General features: G+C 41.0%; 1 protein-coding gene across 5 annotated transcripts in view; it reads left to right on the top strand.

The window, feature by feature from the left end:
* The window catches only part of GPAM (glycerol-3-phosphate acyltransferase, mitochondrial), a 38,165-nt gene extending 17,432 nt beyond the window's left edge, over positions 1 to 20,733 (top strand). For 4 of the 5 annotated variants that reach the window (XM_046654369.1, XM_046654370.1, XM_046654371.1 and 1 more), the window contains 13 exons: positions 2,585 to 2,684; positions 3,006 to 3,218; positions 4,951 to 5,064; positions 6,461 to 6,546; positions 7,251 to 7,366; positions 9,284 to 9,354; positions 10,142 to 10,406; positions 10,991 to 11,133; positions 12,576 to 12,653; positions 13,264 to 13,404; positions 14,768 to 14,957; positions 16,211 to 16,269; positions 16,938 to 20,733. In XM_046654369.1, coding sequence (XP_046510325.1) covers positions 2,585 to 2,684; positions 3,006 to 3,218; positions 4,951 to 5,064; positions 6,461 to 6,546; positions 7,251 to 7,366; positions 9,284 to 9,354; positions 10,142 to 10,406; positions 10,991 to 11,133; positions 12,576 to 12,653; positions 13,264 to 13,404; positions 14,768 to 14,957; positions 16,211 to 16,269; positions 16,938 to 17,054 — 1,693 coding nt within the window. In that variant the 3' untranslated portion in view covers positions 17,055 to 20,733. The remainder of the gene's footprint in view (positions 1 to 2,584; positions 2,685 to 3,005; positions 3,219 to 4,950; positions 5,065 to 6,460; positions 6,547 to 7,250; positions 7,367 to 9,283; positions 9,355 to 10,141; positions 10,407 to 10,990; positions 11,134 to 12,575; positions 12,654 to 13,263; positions 13,405 to 14,767; positions 14,958 to 16,210; positions 16,270 to 16,937) is intronic. The other variant, XM_046654372.1, reaches the window with a different exon arrangement.
* The last annotated feature ends 293 nt before the right edge of the window (positions 20,734 to 21,026 follow it).

Here is a 21,026-nt window from a genome sequence, read left to right as displayed (position 1 = left end):
ATAGTAAATTGCTGTATCAGTCTTGGCAGTGGGGAGCTGGGGTGGTGGTGATGGTGTAAAGAAAGAAAGAATTGTACCTTTTACTTTGGCCTCATAGTTTAGTAGAGTTAGGAACATGTAATAATTATAATATAATGTCAAAGGTGTATCTCGTTGCTTTTTAGCAGAACGCAGTGCATGCCATTCAGAGGAAATAGAACGTGAAAAGGCAGAGAGGTTCAGCAGCACGGTCTGGTTGGGAACTGCAGATGGGTCAGCAGGATTAGGACGTAGGGTGCATTGGGAAGGGGCAGAGGCTGCAGGTGGGGACTGCACAGGTGGTGAGGGCTAGATCAAACAATTTCTAAGCCAAGAGTTTAGAGTGTATCTTGTACTTGAGAAATGGCATGTTCAGATTTGCCTTTTGAATAGTCATTCTGGTTGAGGGAGTTGGAACAATTCTGCCTCTGTTGTGATAGTTCAGGCAGAAGATAATGAAAGCTTAAATTAAAAGTGTAGTAGTGTTCTTGGAGAGGAGGGCATCGATTTGAAAAATATTTAGTAAGTTGAATTTACAAGACCAGTTCCTAGTCCAGATGTGGGGCTCAACAGAGTAGGGGAGAGGAGGGAGGAAGACTTCCAGGTGTTTACCACCCGGGAACTGGGTGGATAGTGGGGCTGATCACCAGTTGGGGAATTGATGAGGAGTAGGTTTAGTTGGTTTGGGGAAATTGAAGTTTTAAACTTGAAAGCACAAAGCATCTCTGAGGTCAGCTCTGTGAGCAGCAGAGAGTAAGAGGAGGGTGAATTTGGAGAATGACTGGGAAGGAAGTGGGTGGGCAGGTTGTGCAGGTAGGGCCTCACAGGGTGGCAGTCAGCCTCACAGTCCAAGGAGCACCTCCCTAATTCCTTGACGCAGAGTTCTGTGGCTAACCTGACTCATGTGAACAGCTGAAGAGAAGCCATTCATTCATGCAGTCACTTGATACTTACCCAGCTGTGCTTTAGACAAGAGTGAACAAGAAACATAGTCCTTGCCTTCAAATAGCTCATAATCTATTGGGGGAAAGTAGACAAACAGCTAGCTATGATACAGTGTGATATGACCCTACAGGGCAGACGTGCTTTTCCAGGGACTAGAATATCTTCTGTTTACTCTCCTGCGCACCTCTTCCCAATATTGTGGAACCTGGGAAGCTGAATTAGAAAGTCATCAGAGTGGGCTCTGCTTCGGCAGCCTGGGTTCAGTTCCAGGTGTGGAATCACACAACTTGTCTGTCAGTAGCCATGCTGTGGTGGCAGCTTACATAGAAGAACCAGAAGAACTTAAAACTATACATAACTATGTACTGGGGCTTTGTGGGGGTGAGGGAGAAGGAAGAAAAAAAGGAGGGAGATAGGCAAGATGTTAGGGTAAATCTTCCTCTGCAAAAAGAAAAAAAGTCATCAGAAAGTTGCTGGTAGGCGTAGACGTAGAGCAAAGAGGACTGTTCCATCTGGGCTCTCAAGAAGTCTTGCCCCATAATAGTTTGCCTCTCGTAATCTGAATGACTCATGTACTCATTCCCTCCAGGTTCTCAACTTGGATCTCTTGAAAGTGTTTAATAAACACTGATAATTTCTCATAATCCACCTTTCCTTTTCATGAACTCTATGCCAGTCATTGCTCACTTGTCCTTCTTTCAGACGTGACAGACTGCGATAAGCTGGACTATTTATTTGCAGTTTTCTTTTCTACACCTTCACAAATCACTTTTCAGGATGGGTTACTTTTGTGGGCGGTCCATCTCATTCATTATGAGCTTATGCTGCAGAGTTTTACTCTCAAAGATTGATATTAAGCTCTGGGGACATCTTGCTGTTGCCTCCTTATACTGACTATAGAAGATACTGAAAATATGTTAATATTTATATCAATATCACTATTTGAAAAGAATAGGAGGAGGTTCTGAGTTTGGAAAGGTTGACTTAAGTATTAGAAAATTTAAACTTCATGTCAGAATCCATGAGTATTATAGAAAGAGACATGGAGGTGTGAAAAGATTTGTTTTATTCCTATGTATGTATAAATGAAGCAGATGTTTGTTGCATGGTTTGGAAAGATGGTTATGCTTAGTTTCAGTTTGATAGAATTATCCTTGCCTCACAGAGACACTATAGCAATACTTATTTCAGAAAATTTCTCCAAAGGAGCTTTTGTAGCATTACATTCATTTTGTAGTAAATGTGCTGTAGGCAGATTTTGGGATGTCTAATCGTCAGTGTCTTGAGACTCTGGACAGGGTTTTAAAACTTAGCAGTATTTCATAATCCTCTTACCATCTATATCTTCGCCTTTGTGGGGTAATATACCTACTTCTTTTGGGTTGGAACAGATGTAATAGAGCTTTAGCGTGCGAAGTGATATTCTAAAGGGTGATGAATAATGTAAATGATTGAAACGTCAATAAAGTGGAAAATAGAAGGATGTCCGTATTTTCACTGTCAGCAGCTCGAACAACTTGTGACTTATATCCATATGGCAAATGTTTTGAAGTAACTTGGAATTTGAGTATTTGTTTTACATTTTTCTTTGTAAATAATTAATGCATTCTTGAATTTATAGTACTTTAATCCATAAGCTTGGGGGCTTTTTCATACGACGGAGGCTAGATGAAACACCAGATGGACGGAAAGATACTCTCTATAGAGCTTTGCTCCATGGGGTACGTCTGATCTCTAACTATCCCTAAAGCTGTTATGGTAGTTATCACAGTAGAAGGAAAAAGAGACTTGATAGAGATTTTATAAAAAACTGTTGTCTGAGTAATTATTTGAGTGATTATTGCTTGGGTATGGGTTTGATGATGAGCTTTTGTTATCGTCAAAATATAGTATTGGAGGAGCTGTCTTACTATTATTTGTGTGAGTAAAATATTTTGTCAGTAGTGAAGTTATAGGGTTTTTTTTTTAAGACTTGACTTTGCTAAGCTTATTCTAAGTTGAGTAGTCTTGAATTCGTGTTTTTCTTTCTCCTTATATCCCAGCATATAGTTGAACTACTTCGACAGCAGCAGTTCTTGGAGATTTTTCTGGAAGGCACACGCTCTAGGAGTGGAAAAACCTCCTGTGCTCGGGCAGGACTTTTGTCAGTTGTGGTAGATACTATGTCTACCAAAACCATCCCAGACATCTTGATAATACCTGTTGGAATCTCCTATGATCGTATTATTGAAGGTCACTACAATGGCGAACAGTTGGTAAGAGGACTGCCTGCCTGAAGGTCTGCTTTGCTTTCAAGTCTTTTGCTTTTAGACAATTGCTTTTAGAATTAATTAGGAACTTTTTTTGGTACTCTCTAGTTTTCAAGCATTGTAAAAACATGGTAGAGTGGGCGTGGCCAGTAGCTCTCATCTCCTATGTCAACCTGATGGTAGTGCTAATGTGGTTCCTTCCTGCCCTGGAAGGAGGTGACGTGATGAGATTTATCAGTGCCCGCTTTGGTCATGGGACTGGGAAATGGAAGAATGCTTGGTATTGAGTTGCCGTCTCGACCATGGGGGTTACATGTGGTTTGTTCTCCCCAGAGCTTACTGTTTATGTGCAGATTTTAAGCTAAGGCTGAAGAATTGGTGGAATCATGTTGACAAAACAATTATAAATTAATTTGAGGAGTGGCAATAATTTTTTTAGTAAACTTTTTATTGAAGTAAGTATAATAGTTACAGAAGAATGCACAAATCGTAAACGTGTGGCTTGAATTATCATAAAGTGAACACATCCCTGCAGCCAGCATCCAGATCAAGGAACAATGTTATCAGGACCCTAGAAACTCCCTTTGTGCCCCTCTCTTACTGTCCCCTCAAGGGAACCACTTATCTTGACTTCTTGTAGGATAGATTAGTTTTGCCTGTTTTTGAACTCAGTGTAAATGGAATGACATAGTGTGTAGTCTTTTTACATCTGGTTTCCTTTGCTCAAGCAGGTGTTTGGGAGATTCATCTGTTGTTTCCTATAGTTAGAGTTTGTTCATTCTCATAGCTGCGTAGTATTCCAATGTATGAATATACCACAATCCATCCATTCTGTTGAAAAACAGTTTGGTTTCTAGTTTTTGACTATGGCCATTCTTGTACACTTCTCTTGATGACCATATGTATGCATTTTGTCCTTGGGTATGTACCTAGGTGTGGAATTGTTGGTTATAAAGTATACATGTGTTCAGCGTTAGTAGATACTGCCAAACAGTTTTCCAAAATGCTTTTACCAACTTACTATTCCTACCAACATTGTGAGAGTTCCAGAGAAAGTTAGTTTGGTTCTTACTCAGTGTGGAAGTCTTGGGCAAGGTATGTGTTTCAAGCTTACTGCCCAAAACATGTCAGAAGTCAAGGACACTTGCTAATTGGAGGCTTTAAAAATTGTGATGGACCTGGATTATTACTTGTGTCTCTCTTATGAGACTCCTCCTTGTGTTGTATGTGTCTGTCCTGAATGTGGACTCCACTCACCCTCACTGTGTCTCATGAGGTCACATGTGAGTCCTGTGTGTGATATATGGCCGTCCTTGTGCACATTAAGTATTCAGTAAATGCTTACTAAAGTAATCGTCAGCTTAAAGACTGCTGTGGGGCTGGATTTGGCATTCAGTTGTCTAACCTTAGGTATTTGGACGCTGGAGACCATCAGACCTCAGATATTTTTATCTGAGGACCACAGAACAGTTTTTCAGGCTGTTGTGTCATTTTTATTCTTCATGAGTTTTTAGTTGTATTTTTGTGAGTGATATAAACAGAGCATCAAATGAATTAGTGTTAAATGTTTTGTTTTTTGTTGACCAAATTGTCTCTCCCAATGACATGATTACTTAGTGTCTTTAAATGCTAACCGTTTCTGACAACTCTCAGTCAATGAATACTTATTTTCCTTATTCATTCATTGATGTGTTAGCTTTATTTCTTACCATGTGATTATTTCAAAATTGGAATTTAGGGAAAACCTAAGAAGAATGAGAGCCTTTGGAGCGTAGCTAGAGGCGTTATCAGAATGTTACGAAAAAACTATGGGTGTGTCAGAGTGGATTTTGCCCAGCCGTTTTCCTTAAAGGTGAGTGTCCGTTGGGATGAGGCTGTGTTAAAGCACTGGTGTAGCTCAGTGTCAGAAGATTCGGGCTCCAGGACTGCCTCCATCGCCTCTTCTCCACGTGACTAGGGCCTCAGGCTCTTCTCTTGTAAAGTGAAGACTATGTCAAGAATGGCATTTCCTAAATTTTTCCACCAAGGCATGCCTGTTGACAAAGGACAGTAAATGTCTGTCTTTCGGAGATACTGGGTTCATCATTTATTGCTATTTTTTTTACTTCATGAAAATTTTGCATGTTACTTTATAGTATATTATGTTTTGAAATTGCCTTTAGGGGAAACTTTTCAAGACACGACCCCTAAAAGCTGGGTAAAATTGACAGTCCAGGATGATGCTCCGTCCTACTAAGTGGAATCTAGTACCCACATATGCCAAAGGATAGTGGCATCATCCAGGAGAAGCCTGGGACTGGTGGGTCCCCGAGGTCTTGGCAGTTTTAAATTCCTAAGATTCTCAGATTGGAAAAGGAGAAAGAGTAGATGTGTAAGGGAGTCGGGACTCCGAGGATAAGGAGCAGAGGTCCTGCTTCTCTTTCTGTCTTGCTTTTTGGTTTTACTTTAAGAGTCTGACTGCCATGCTAATGTTTTCTGGCCTTAAATCCTTTCTGCTTTTGGGGACCTCATCATTTCTTACCACTTTTTTTTGAGGAAGATTAGCCCTGAGCTAACATCTGCTGCCAGTCCTCCTCTTTTTGCTGAGGAAGACTGGCCCTGAGCTAACATCCGTGCCCATCTTCCTCTACTTTATATGTGGGACGCCTGCCACAGCATGGCTTGCCAAGCAGTGCCATGTCTGCACCCAGGATCCGAACCGGTGAACCCCGGGCCACCGAAGTGGAACATGCAAACTTAACTGCTGCGCCACTGGGCTGGCCCCAACCTCTTTTTTTTTTAAACTATATTGCATTTCTCTATCTTGTTATGACTTGCTTTTGGATTGAGGTTCTTTTGAATATCATGTGACCCTCAGATTGTCGCATTTCCTTTAAAAAATGTGGTTGTGTCAATTATCTCTATTAATAATGTTGGGAATGTCAAATAATTTCATGAAGATGTCAAATAATTTCATGAAGATGTGAGAAAAGTTAAATTTTCTCCGTTAATTTTTAAATGATTTTGCTTAAGCATCATCCTGTTCTTTGTATCTTCAGTTCTTAGATTTCATGTTTAATAGTATTCTATGAGTCGTTCTGGACTTCTGAAGATAGTTTAGGATGTGGAAAGGACTTCTCATGCTCTGTAGCATGGCTCATTTTATAAACAACTCCCTTTTTACTTTTCAAAGGTCAAATTATATTTTATATGTGTTTGTGAAAGTGAGACAATGACAGTCAGTGATTGTATTGTATTTTTTTTTCCAGGAATATTTAGAAAGCCAAAGTCAGAAACCTGTGTCTGCTCCACTTTCCCTGGAGCAAGCATTGTTACCAGCTATGCTTCCTTCAAGGCAAGATTTAAGGAGATTGTTTATACTAACTACACTCTCAAATATCTATTATTTCTCATATTGCATAGAAAATAGGTTAACTTCATTAAGAACATGCATGTTCTTGTTTTTACTTCCTCACTTGAGTAACTTTTCCATTGGTTTGATAAAGGATCTTGAAATGATGTGTTTTCATATTAGTTTGCAGGTTTTTGATTATTTGCATTATAAAATCTTTTTGATTTTGTGAATCATGTAGGAGTTCTTATTTACGCTTTGAATGTTTGAAATGAATTATTTTTGGTAGAAGCTTAGGTTATGCATCTTGTACCTAAGTGCAACGTATAAAAGAGGTTTCCTATGTGAATTTTCCAGAATTCAAATTGAATTGTAACTTAGAGAAACTGAACATTAAGCTTTTCCTTCAGTATGTTCAAGGGTCAACTTTTCAAAAATGTTTTTGGGTTCTTTCTGCCAGTGAATTTTAGAAGTGATGTACCAACAGACTATTTAGTCATAACTAAGTCACGTGTTTTGGTCAGGAGAGTGTAACATAATAAAGGATATTGTGGAGGAACACAGCCCAGAGAAATAATCTGTTTGTGGTTTAAATTTAGAATATGTAGTAATTTAAAGTATCTAATACATTTGTATCTTAGGCTCATATAGTTTGCTTTGTGAAAGAGTGGGGTTGTAGGAGTCTAATTTGTAAAAATACTTTTCAGACCCAGTGATGCTGCTGATGAAGGTACAGACATGTCCATTAATGAGTCCAGAAATGCAACAGATGAACCCTTCCGAAGAAGATTGATTGCAAATCTGGCTGAGCACATTCTCTTCAGTAAGTAGAATACCAAACTCTTTATTTCTGCAATTCAGATTCAGCACGGTGCAGTGCAAACCATGTAGGTTCTGGAATCTGCTGAAGGGAGGTTCCACTTGTGGTTCTATTACCTGATGAACAGGTGGTGATAGGTAAGTTGTGAGAAAGAAGCTGACGCTGTGGGGATTTGCGGGAACTGAGTAAACCTCTCACATAGCGCCTGAGGTAGCTGCTCATGTGGTAGTTCTTACGCTTTTTAAAAATAGCATTGCCAAATGGTTTGTCGCCTATTTTGCTCATGAATTTGTTTCTTTGAACTAACTTGTGGTACAGCAGCATCTAGGTTTATGCATGTCCCTTCCCACTCTCACCCCATGATCATTTTTATTCAGCAAATATTGAGCATCTGTTAAGGTAGAGCTTTGTTTTAGCCGTGGGGACCACAACTTGAATAATTCACGGTTCTACTCTTAAAAAGCTCATGCTCTTCTCGGAGAGAGTACAAATAATTCAAGTGGGAGTGACCCAGAGCCGAGTGAGTGGAGTGCAGGAGTAGCCTTCCGTAAGTTCCAGGTTGTGGTGGTGTGTCACGTCCAAGAGCCTACTTTAGAGTCCCTATGGCAGTGGCAGCAACGTAGTCCCTTAGTGAGCCCTCGCCATTCCCTGTACCTCATCCCCATCAGGTCAGACACTCGGCTCTTCCTGCTGATGTTCTTGTGGAGGATTCCTCACCTCGTCTTGCTCCTTCTGCTCTGGCTGCTCCTGCCCCTGCTTTGTGCTGGGCCAGAGTCTTCTTTCTTAAGTGCATCTGATTATGTCTCTTCCTTGCTTAAATTCTGGATGCTGAAAATAGTACAGCCTTAATGTTGAAAACTTGGAAAATAAAGATAAAACCTACACCCAAATAACCAAGAGTGTTGCTGTCTAGTCTTTAAAATGTTTTTTACAGTTTTGTACTGTGCTTTTTTCAATTTATAACACAAATATTTATTCATGTTTTAAAAAAACTCTTTATTCTTTTTCATGGCTTTAAATATGGTACTGGGTACTTTTTTGTTTTTTAAACACTGGAGACAACAATTGTGAGTAAAGTATTCATGAATTCATTATCATCTCAGAAAACTCACAAATGATGTCTTTGCTTCAGATTATTTCATAGATGTTCTCATATTTGATTTATATCAATTTTCTACAAATTCAGAGTATTGGGTTGTGAACTATAATCATTCTCAAATGTATTTCTGTCACCTTTCTCCCTACTTCTGAGCTACCTTTTGGTAAAAAAAAAAGGAAATTAAAATATATCGAACAAGCATTACAATGGCTTCTGTGCCAGGCCAGTCATTTCATTCTTACCTTGCCCAGTGAATAAGGTAGTATTCTCATTTTACCAATGAGGAAGCTGAAGCTTGGGAATTGAAGTAATTTCCCCCAAGTTATGAAATTGGTCAGTGTAAAAGTCAGGATTTAAGCCCAAATTTTCTGACTTAAAGTCCACTTCTCCCTCCCACTACACCTTTGTTTTAATGTGGAGTGAAGTAGAAAGGGAGTTACGGCAGATTGCCCCCAGGAACAAGTCAGGAAATACAAAAATGGGGTATGCTGTGGAGCTCCTAGAACAGGCTCATACCTTGGGTCTTGGTATTTCTGTAAAGGTGCCTCTTGGTCATCCAGTAACTAACTTCCATTGGCCTGGTTTGAAGGTGGACCTATCTTAGACTGAATTCTGTTACAGGATGAGTAGTGACCTCTAATGAGGTTCCATGGGCCTAGAACATGGTATAATGTTGTAACTGCCCTTTGGTAAGTCATAGTTATGGGAAATATGGTAGAGGACTTTTATTGTCTTAAATAGATTAAGATTTAGGTACTTTTTAAAAGTTTCAGCTATATTAAAAAAAAAAATGCAACTAAAGCTTTGTGTTTGCCTTCCAGCTGCTAGCAAATCCTGTGCTATTATGTCCACGCACATCGTGGCCTGCCTGCTCCTCTACAGACACAGGCAGGTATGTCTGCAGGGTCACCTGGAGTTTTGTAGGAAGCATGAGAATGCTTCGTTAGCTGTTCACCTACTTATTCACTGACGGATTGGCCCGCTCCTGGCCAGTGCCGTGAGATAAACAGTAAAATAAGCTAAGGACCCTGCCCACAGGAACTTACAAACCTGATGGGGGAAGAAATCTACTTGAAAAAAACTCAGAGACTGCTTAATGTAAAAATAGTAAGACATTCTTTGAGTAATATAGTTAACGTAAATAAGGCCTATTTCATTGACATGCAGTAAGTATTCTGATCACTAACGGTTAAGCTATTTGGTTTGTGTTTAGGACCACACTCCACCTTCCCACAATATAGTTGTCTAAGCGCTATGATGGGAGAGACTGTCTGTCTCTCTTAGAGTCATGTTCTCAACACCAAACATAGTGCCAATATGTATAGTCACCTAATAAATATTTGCCACATAAATAGTTAAAATGAGGGAAATTCTTACTAAAAAATGAGCACTTCTTACACTCAGCAGCTTCCTCCCTTTGTGATCTTTTGTGCTCATAACATGTGCTGTGGCTAGAGTGTTCCCTGCATGTGGAATATCTGGACATTCCTGGAGGATGAGCTTTTTAACCAGTTTTCTGACTTTCTCTGCATTGGTGTTCTGTGCCTTTTTCTGTATATGCCAACAGCCTGCTGCAGGAAAACCAAGTCAAAAAAAAAAAAAAACCCTTGGAACAGCCTCTTGGCCTCTTGGCAAGTAGGTTTTCCACTGTCATGCTACATTTCTGTCTGTTTCTCTAGGGAATCGATCTCTCCACATTGGTGGAGGACTTCTTTGTGATGAAGGAGGAAGTCCTGGCTCGTGATTTTGACCTGGGGTTCTCGGGAAATTCAGAAGATGTAGTCATGCATGCCATACAGCTGCTGGGAAATTGCGTCACAATCACCCACACCAGCAGGAATGATGAGTTTTTTATTACTCCCAGCACAACTGTCCCCTCAGTCTTTGAACTCAACTTCTACAGCAATGGGGTACTCCATGTCTTTATCATGGAGTCCATTATAGGTATGTCAAGCCCTGAAATATTTTCATGGAAAAGAGAGGGCCCTGAAACACATAGTGGTGTTTACTTCAGTTTGGAGGATAGCCCCTTACTTGAGAGAGTGTGTTGCTATATTTTTAGTTTTCAAATACAAATGTAATCTACATTACTATTTATAGCTTATTTTTACATTTATTCTTCAATAAGTAGTTACTGAATTACTGTAGCGTATGCACAGTATTCCACTTATTACTGAGGAGCAGAGGTAAGGGGTCTGGCTATCCAGGAGCTGAAAAGCTAGGTGAGAGGAGACACATGCATGGCAGTGAAGTGAGTGGAGGGGGCTCATTTGTGATTAAGAGGGAGCAGAGAAGGAGGAGAGCAGAGGGGACTGAAGCCCCTGAGGAAGGTGTTTGATGGATTTGGGATCATGTGTAATCATGAGAAGTGAATCCTAAGGGGATTTACTGAAATTTTTCCAGTGAATGCAGGTAATTATTTTGATATATTAACAATCTGTTGAGGGTAATCAAAGTTGTCTGAGCCAGTTGAAGTTTTTCTTGCAGATGTAAGGCTGCTGGCTTCACTGATGCTTTCCTTTCCTCAGCCTGCAGCCTTTACGCAGTTCTGAACAAGAGAGGCTGTGGAGGGTCTGCCAGCGCATCCCCCAGCTTGATCAGCCAGGAGCAGCTGGTGCGGAAGGCCGCCAGTCTGTGCTACCTGCTCTCTAACGAAGGCACCATCTCTCTCGTAAGTGAAGACTCTTTAGTGTTGCCTGTTCTCTTTTTCTTGAGCATTTTTATGAAAACAGCAACCACCTTTGTTTTTCTCTTAGAGAATTTTTGATCCATTTTTTAAGCTTTAAATTCTACTCCTGGGTCTCAATGACTGCCAAACCAATATGTCGTTTACTATCTCAGTTTGCTGTGAGGTCACTGCTCCAGTGAGTCCTTCATGCAGCTCTGAGGCAGGATAGGACAGATTGCTTGACGTCCTGCATCAGTCGGATCAAAGTTACTGAGCTCTGATTGTGCCAAAGGCACTGGGTCAGAGGTTTGTAAATAATTAACGCACCCACTTGTGGATGATAGAACCACAGAAGGTAAGAGCCAGAAACAGTCTAAAAATCACCTACTCGGGGCCAGCCCCATGGCCAAGTGGTTAAGTTGGCGCATTCTGCTTTGGTGGCTTGGGGTTCGCCGGTTCGAATCCTGGGCGTGGACCTACACACTGCTCATCGGGCTGTGCTGTGGCAGCAACTCACACAGAAGAACTAGAATGTCCTACAACTAGGATTTACAACTATGTACTGGGGCTTTGGGGAGAAAAAGAAAAAAACATTGGCAACAGATGTCAGCTCAGGGCCAATCATCCTCACCAAAAAAATGCATACTTTAAAATTGTTTAAAAAAAAAATCATCTGCTCAACCCTTTCTCACTTTACAAATGGGGAAACTAAGGTGCAGTAGCACTAATGAGCAGTTATGTTATATCCAAGCCCTTTTAGACATTTATAATGAAGCACGTGTGAAGTAGTAGAGAGATTTTTTTCCTCAGAATCATCAACAAATAGAATTCCTATTATTTAAAGTCTAATCTCCCCTTCTACCTATTTGGACGTGTCCTGGGACATTTTTGAGTACACGTGTTAGGACTGCAACCTTCCTCCCCAGCATTCTTTGTATATTGGTGGCCCTCTTGGGGAATCTGTTTTACGTGAACCTTGGGGAGACAGGATGGGAGGGGATAGAGTAGATAAGATCCCCAAGATTGACCTTGTCCTTTTCCTGGGTCTTTTGTGAGTTATTTGAATATTGTGTTTCCTCGTCCACCACTGTTGTGTACAATATTTACTGTCAGATAGCTTCTCAGAGAAATTGTCTGGTAAAGAGAAAGAAACAGATGGTAGAGGCCTGACAGGCAGCCCCCCTGGGGGTGAGACTGAGCCCAGCAACCCTCCGCAGGTGGTCCGCACTGGGGCCTCTGCCAGTCAGGCCACACGTCTCTTCTCAGGCTTTGCTCGGGACCATGGCATTCATCAAGAGGGTGGGCATCGCAAGTCTTAGGACGTGCCTGGTGGAGTGAGGGAGGTGATGTCATGGGAGTATTTGGCAGCTACTTTGTACAGTGTCATCTGTCTTTAAAAAAAGAAGTATAGGACAGTGACGTTTACATTAAATTCTTCTTGTCAGCCCTGCCAGACATTTTACCAAGTTTGCCATGAAACAGTAGGAAAGCTCATCCAGTATGGCATTCTTATTGTGGCTGAGGTAAGAAAAGTAGCTTTCCTTTATTTAGTTTGTTCTTTGTTTCCTTATCTTTTCTACCAATTATTTTAACTGATAAATACATTCAATATATAGTCAAGTACAGATGAAAAGAAAAAAATAAGAATGAGGAGAATAAATGTCTTTTGGGATTGTTTAATATTTTGGTTCCTTTTGTGTAACTGGTATTGTCTAAAATGTGTCTTGACTTGATTCTGTGACATTCAGAAGTTTTCAGTCCAAGATGAGATGTTTATGTGTCACTGTGCTTGTAGCTCACACACATGCATTTTTCTCTGTTGAGGTTTTGTTTTAATTTTGGTAGATTTAGTATAGAGACTATGGCCTGGGAAAGCAGATGTCAATTTAGAAGAGGTGAGGTTATCTTTATTTGATCTGTCTGATAGCTTCCCCGCCCCCAACTCTTTTTTTCATTCCCTGCTGTCTCCCAAATGATTTTGAGTTTGGAAAGGGAAGTGGGTTGACTCTGAATGGCTAAACAGTGAAGAGTAGGGAAGGGAGAGAGAGAAGACTGCTCTTTCCGGGGTCCAGTGGGGCAGGTGTTTATGTGGCCATGCATATTTATTTACTGTTGGTCATCTCCTTGGCATAGCAAGATGATCAGGAAGATGTTAGTCCTGGACTTACTGAGCAGCAGTGGGACAAGAAGCTCCCAGAAGCTTTGTCTTGGAGAAGCGATGAAGAAGATGAAGACAGTGATTTTGGTGAGGAGCAGCGAGATTGCTACCTGAAGGTACTTTGGTGAAGAATTCGATTGGACATTACAGTGATGAGTTGAGGTCGATGTTGCCACTGGTTAATGAGGTTCTTATAAACTGGGCCTCTGGTGTTGTATTCATATCTCATGCACCCACAAACCAGCTATGGTACTTTCCACCTAGTAAAGACACTCAAACTGTTTGAGTTGAATTAACACCTGGAATTGTTCAGTTTGGGGATAGGTAAATGGAAAAGGAAAGAGGAGTCTGAAAATTCAGGAAGGTGAACGCCATAGATGATACCTTTCATGAGCCTCTCATGAGCGTGCACAGGTGCAGAGCTGGTTACCCACAGCTGCACTCACTCCTAAAGAGGCAGTATTTTCGTTCAGACCTCACCAAAGCGAGGAAATACCACACCAGGTGTGGGCGAGAAATCAATATTTAGCTGTCCTTGGCCTCATTGCCCTTTTTGAGTCATTCTCAGTCTTGCCATCTCTCCCCAAATTTCATATGTTGAGCTATTTGCTTTCAATTAAAGTAAATGCTATCACAGGAGAAAATTTGGATTTTTAAAAGATTATCTCTGATCTACAAAAGTCAGTGTTGTCTAATTTGCAATTTTAGAAACTAGTAATAATGACCCATCTTTTCTGAATACCCTAAGTGGATTGCTCCATCTCCAGTGGGATAACACCCCTAGTTTGCATGCACACGCACAGGCACACAGTTAGAAGGTATAGCTTCTGGAGATTCCAAAAGACATTTGGAAGTTTTTCCATTTTGGGTATTATTAGTTTCAGGAAGGGGCAATGATCTTGCTTCCACACTCTGGAGGGGCTCATCTGAACGTGCGTGTTTTGGGTGGGTACAGGGAGAACCCCCCCTACCCCCCACAAAGCACCTTCTCACCACCACGGTCACTCCCCACTGTGCTGGACTGTGGACCTAAGGCTGTGTGGGGGTGGCAGGAAGTGAGGGCTTGGAAAGACTGAGATGACCTGGGTGGACTTGCCAGGTAGCCTTTTTGCACACTTGAGTGACTGCCGAGCCAGGCTTCAAACCCTGGAGGGTCCAGCCTTTGAATCAGCTATTTTCAGTGATGACAACATGTCATAATTATGTCATTCAAGTATGGCAGTTTCCTCTAGGCAGCTGTTCAGTGAATGCAAACCTCAAATACTGTAAAAGTCAATGATTATAATAAAGAATGCATTTCAAAACCAGCCATTGTTTCCAACTGAGATTCTGTGCACGTGGAGCAATAGGCCGCTTCTGTGTAGTGACAGTGAGAAGTTGTCTTCTCAAGTTACTTTTTCTCCAAGGATGTTTCTCTGTGAGTGGCCTTGTTTCTTCTGTCCCTTCTCCATGACTTCATCTCCCATCTTGCACTCCTAGGTGAGCCAGTCCAAGGAGCACCAGCAGTTCCTCAGCTTCCTGCAGAGGCTCCTTGGGCCTTTGCTGGAGGCCTATAGCTCCGCTGCCATCTTCATTCACAACTTCAGTGGTCCTGTTCCAGAGCCTGAATATCTGCAGAAGCTGCACAAATACCTAATCACCAGAACGGAAAGAAATGTTGCAGTATATGGTATGTGTGTCACAGTTTTGGCTTCTTTTAAAAGCTATGCCTTTTTTGATTACAGAGATCTGCTAATTATAGACACTTGGGGACAAAAAAATGCAAAATTATCCTGACCTGGAATGCATAGATTTCTACTGTAATCTGTCTTGATATGTTATATAAATTATATGACACAGTTATATAACCTCATGTCTGACTTTTTTCACTTAACATTATAAGTGAAATTTGCACATGTTGTTACATGTAGTTATTTTTGCTGCTTTGTAGGATTTCACGGTGTAAATAATTATCACGTTTTGTTTATTCATATCCATCATTGGTGGATATTTGGGTTTGAAGTTCAGAGCTACTATGAATAGTACTGCTCTGAAGGTGTTTGAATATGTCTTCGAGTGAACATTTGTACGCACTTATCTTGGGATGGATCTAGGAGGAGAGTTCCCTCGTCACAGGGGTGAGGCGTGTGCAGCTTTAGTGGGTGCTGCCCAGCGCCACCTAAGGGGTGCACCAGTTTGCATCCCCAGCTGCAGTGTGCGTATCAGCGCTCCCCATCCTGGCCAGCACTTGGCGTATTGTCTCTTATGTGAGACATGTGACTCGGGTGGGAGGAGCATTTTATACAGTTATGGTTTAGGACTGAAACTACTTCGAATCACTAATTTTTAGAAGCAAAGTGTTCTAAAGATAGTCCATCTCTAGGTATATATGTGGCGATCTCTTTCTCTCTGTAGAGATAGATATTTCGTCACCTCACTTAGAGTCGAGGAAACTCTCCCAGATCACAGAGTAGCGAGGGGCAAACCTGGGTTTAGGGCTGTTGTTTTCCCACCTCTAGATTTGTGCTCTGCCTGCTTCCACGGGTGCAGGAATCGTCTGTACATCACTGTGCAGTTTAAAGAATTTCTACTCTGTCTTGTTTCATTCTCACAAAAAGCCTTCAGGATGGATGTTTTAGGTATTTCTCCTTGCCTTCTTTCCTCTCTCTCTTTCCTTCCTTCCTTCTCTTCAGGTTTTTCTTTCTCTCTCTCTCTCTCAACTTCTCTCTCTTTTTTCCTTAAAAGATGACAAAGTAGGAGTAAAGAAATGGCAAATCATTTGGGACCTCACAGGTCACCACTTGCAGAAATGGATCTTGACCCCAATCCACTGACTTGCTCTAATCCTCTTCAGAGCCTCCCACACTTCCTTACTGTGGAAATGGGGGTTTTCGTGTTTTGCTGACCCTAAACATTTGACAGGGTCTTATTCTTTCTCTACAGCTGAGAGTGCCACATATTGTCTTGTGAAGAATGCTGTGAAAATGTTTAAGGATGTTGGGGTAAGTGTCCACTGCTGGTGGTATAAGAGCGTGTGTTACCTTCTGTTCTCTTTCCATTAGATCTGGTCTATTTGAGCCCCCTTTGTGTGGGGGTGGACCCCGAGAGTTCCTGCTGGGTTTATCATGAAGGCATTTCTGGGCATTATGGGGGAAGGGGCATGCTGAAGGTGAGGCGCATCAGCACAGATTTATTTGAATGTTCCAGAATTTTCCTGGTTTTCATTTTCATTCCAGAACTGTTTATATATAATAAGGTTCAATGAGTTTCAAGACGGCAGTACAATTTGGCAGGGATATTAATTATACCATATGATTTTCAGTTATTTTCTTGTGTTTTTACCTGTATTTCTAGAAGTATCCTCAGGTCACCTGCACATATCATGTGAGACATGAGTTTCGTGGAGGTGCTAGTGGCCTTTGTAAGGGACTCTTTGTGACTTTATTCTAACATAGTACGCTGGTTGAACTCTACTCACAGAAACACCATACCTGCACCCCTAGCCCCCCCACCCCATACTTGCACGCACCCACACGTACATCTACTTAAAGCCAGGCTATGGATTTATGTGTCTTACTGCCTTTTGGGGTCTAGGACACAAGTCAGTGTTGGTGACAGAAACGTCTCTTTTTTGTTGTTGTCTTTAATTTAATCTAAACTTTCTCTCTAGGTTTTCAAAGAGACCAAACAAAAGAGAGTGTCTGTGTTAGAACTCAGCAGCACTTTTCTACCTCACTGTAACCGGCAAAAACTCCTAGAATACATCCTGAGTTTTGTGGTGCTGTAGGTAACTCCTGCACCGCCGGCAGGTGAAAGGCGTGGGACGAGTCCCTCGTGGGCTCCAGCCTCGGGCTCAAGAGTGGAAGGTGCCGTCATGTGGTCAGGCCTGACCTGTCCTGATGTGACCTCCTGGAAGACAAGTGCCTTCTCCCCTCTGTGGATCTGTGATCATCCCAACCCTGCGATGACACAGCAGCCTACAGCTGACACTTTGGGGGGCCCTCAGCCTCCATTTGCAATTCATAATCAGTAGATTACAAAATGAATCTCAAAAAATTATTTTGGAGCTTATTAAAGATTTACATTTTAAGTACAACTGTTAAGGACTAATTACTGTGATGGACACAAAAATGTAGTTGTATTTTAGAACTGAATCTTGTGTAGTATACTTAATGCTGTTGGGTAGTTTGTTGGTATATTTTCTGATTTTCCTTTAAAAATAGTTGTTATCCAGTGACTGTTTTTTTCAGTTTCATCTTTGTCAATAGTAGCTAAATTTTAAATGGGAACACGTTTCATTCCAAAGTGCTTTACGAATGGCTGGGCTGATGTATGTCGCACCCAGAGGTCACTGTGCTGCCCTTTGCAGTCAGATTTAGAAAGCATTTTAAGGGCTACATGAAAACGCAAGTAGTTTAGGTCAGGAAGAGAGATCATGTGATGAAATAGCTAACATCAGGGAGAAAATTTGGCTGGCAAATTCAGGGTAAATTTAGCCAGAAAACTGACTTTGAAAACTTTTGCTCGTATAAAAAAGTGCCGTTGAGTTTTAAATGACCAGAAAGTATTTAGGAACAGCTCCTGTTCTATGTCTGTACCCCTCCCACCCCTCAGGTGGTACCTGCCTCTCACAGGTACTGCTGTTTCTTGGAGATCCTCCAACCAAATAGCAACTGTCCCTACTTGATTAGCTTGACCTGATAGGCTGTGTCAACATAAAGTGCTGCCACTACAGGCTGCTGACCCAGGGCTCTCATGCACTGCATGCAGGTTGTGCACTGCACATAGTCTGGGTCACTGATAGCCACTTGAACCGTGCAGTGGACAACCCGTGCAATATGTGTGGGGGCCCTACTGACTGATAAATGGGCGGAGGCATTTATGGATTTTTAGCTTTGAGGAAAAATGATGGAAATTAAAAAATGTATATGTGTTATATGCTTAGACTCTGATGCCACATAGTGGTAACTAATTATGAAAAATTGTTTATAATGGGTAGGTGCCTTTTTGTGAGCAGGGAGTGTAGTTGTTAGTTAATTGTGGTAATAATGGTGATTTCTTAAAGATCATGTGATATTAAAATGTTTTCTAATAGCTTATTCTTCCCGCTCTCCATGGTGTTATGGAATTAGGAGTTTTTCCTGATGAATATTGCATAGCGTCTTTGAATTTAAGATTTAAGTTTGCACTTTCATGAGCTTGGATCTAAACACTAACAGATCTTGAGTCGCCTGTGTGTCGGGAGAGGGAAGGATGCCGATCGGTATTGCACGTTGTGTGGAGTATTGCGTGTGACGTTCATAGCAATAATGCTGCGCTGCTGTCATCTTCTTCCATTGTTCCCAAACTCAGCATTTAAGATGTGTTTTTTCTTTACGGGCACTCATGTACCATTAAGCCCTTGTCAGTGTTGTGGCAGCTCGGCTGTGGAGGCCCTTGGTGTGCAACATTCCATTTTACCAGTGAGCAGAGAAGAACACTTCTTCTGTAGGCCGCAGGGAGGCTTACTTATCCCCTTGAGTGTTCCTTAATGGGGCAGATAAACACTTCACTTGTCCCATTTATTTGTCCCCTAGATTACAGATCAAGGATTCCTCAAACTCTCTCTTAGCTGGAAAGTCATGGTTGGGACTGACTTCCTAGTGAATATTGCTGCCCTGCCTGTCCCTTGTGCTAAGAGCTGCTGCCGCACCAGCCTGAGCAGGACACAGTGGCTTCTCTGGCTTTATCTTCCCTTTCAGTTGGTTTGTGTTCTGGAAATCTAATCAGATGCTTTGGGGAATGCAATGTATATATGATTTGCTAGCTCGCTCGCCACTTAACTCACTGTGAGAATAAATATGCATGCTTTTTGTAATTAACTGGTGCTTTGAAAACCTTTTTTAAGGAAGAAAAATCTCAACCAAAGTTATGCTCATCCAGACAAGCTGACCCTTGAGTTTATTTTAGCACAACTCATCCTTCAGTGCCTCATTACTGAAAAAACATGCATCTTCACAATAAGGCTTCCAGATAGCACTATCTCGCTAAAAGATCATTCTCATTGTTTTCCAAAAGCAAATGGCTTCCATGTAAGATTAAACAAATTAGGTGCTTGTAAATAATTTATGACAGTTTACTCTATTGCATTTCTATAAAACTGAAATGCATGCTCTCCAGGGGAAGGCTGTGAGTTAAGTTAAAAAAACAAACAAAAACATCCAATAATAAGCAATATGAAACTGCACTCTCTCAAAATAAGAATGTCCTAAGTAATTCAGAAGAGGGGAAGGACTCTTTGCTCTCTTAAATTTTAAGAAAAAGGGCAAGAACTAGTGTGAAGTGCATAGAACTAGTAACAGAGAAAGTGCCCTGACTCTTCCTTCTCAGATCTCTTGAGTCTCCCAAAGTCCTGAGGGTGAGTGGAGAAAATATGTTGGGAATTGCAATGAGTGTAACTCAGATTGTGAGATTTCCAGTCACCTGAAGGGGAAAACATTCCCCGTAGAGCTCCATGTCATGTGAGTGTGCTGCGAGATGTTCACAGGTGTCTTGTAGCAAAAGCATTGCCTGGTAAAATAAATTTGCATGCAGATCCTCTTTCCTAGAAACTCACAATGCACTTTAGGTCAGTGAGGGCTCAGGGTCCGGCAGAACCAAGAAGTGTTTAACCTCACTTCTCCAAACTGTTGAAACCCCAGGTCCGTATTTCCCTATGGGACACCTGTGAACCTCTCACTAGGACCCACGGAAAATATTTGGGGAAATACTATGTTAGGTAGTTGTTTAAGGGGGCAAAACAGTAACATGTGGCACTGAGGCAGAATTTGCATGCACTTGGTACAATCAAATGTCGCATTTAATAGATGTATATTTCCTCCCCTGGAGACAACAAGCACAGAAAACTGTAATATAAGTAGTTAGAGCAGAGCTCTTTCCTTTGATGGAAGTATCAGCCATCAATGATCCTGGGTTTGTCACCGAAAGTAGCAGAATTAACACAGGGACTCACTGGGGTAAATAAGATTTTAATTCAGATCTAGAAGAAATTAATTGCACAACTGAATGCAGATTTTTATCCACAGATAGTCCTATTGTTTAGAAATGATAGGACCTATCATTGACATTTATGAGACTTAATTTGGATGTGAATCTTTTTTAAAGCACTCTTTTTAGGAACTTAAGACTTGACATCTGGCATTTTAGTTTAATACAAGCTAATGATTGCATTTGAAAGAGACTTTTGACTTTATTTCTAAACATCTAAAGCTCTGAAATGCCTTGATGGAAGGTGTTAAACTATTTACCTGTTGTACAAAGAAACGTTAGATTGTTGTAAAGAGAATTACCATAAGGTACTGTAAAATAACACTGTGTGATTTTGTGGGCGACACTTATTTGGAAACATTGATTTTTATGCCTGTTTAATGTATTGTAAGAAGCACAGAAATGTAGTTTTATTTTAATAAAGCAAAAAAATGAATGTATTCCTGATGTCTTGTATTTGTAGTTAAAAGTTCCCTACGTCATTCATTATACAATTGTTGTGACATTTGACTTTACATAGAACTTTATTAAAATGCTTATAAGAAACAATTTTACATACATTTATGAACCTACGGTGCATGATTTTATTATTGACTCAGAGCTCTTTCAATTTGATCAAGCATTTGGAGATGTACATATCTACATCTTAGCTATTGTTCTCCTTAGTTAAATACATCACAGGTATTTATTGGGTTTCTGTAAGGATTCCTTTAAACTTGGTGCTTCTGTCACA

The sequence above is a fragment of the Equus quagga genome, chromosome 2, assembly GCF_021613505.1.
Source record: "Equus quagga isolate Etosha38 chromosome 2, UCLA_HA_Equagga_1.0, whole genome shotgun sequence".
Classification (NCBI taxonomy): Eukaryota; Metazoa; Chordata; class Mammalia; order Perissodactyla; family Equidae; genus Equus; species Equus quagga.
Note: the sequence above shows the minus strand (reverse complement) of the source record. Positions and strands in the feature narration are given on the sequence as shown.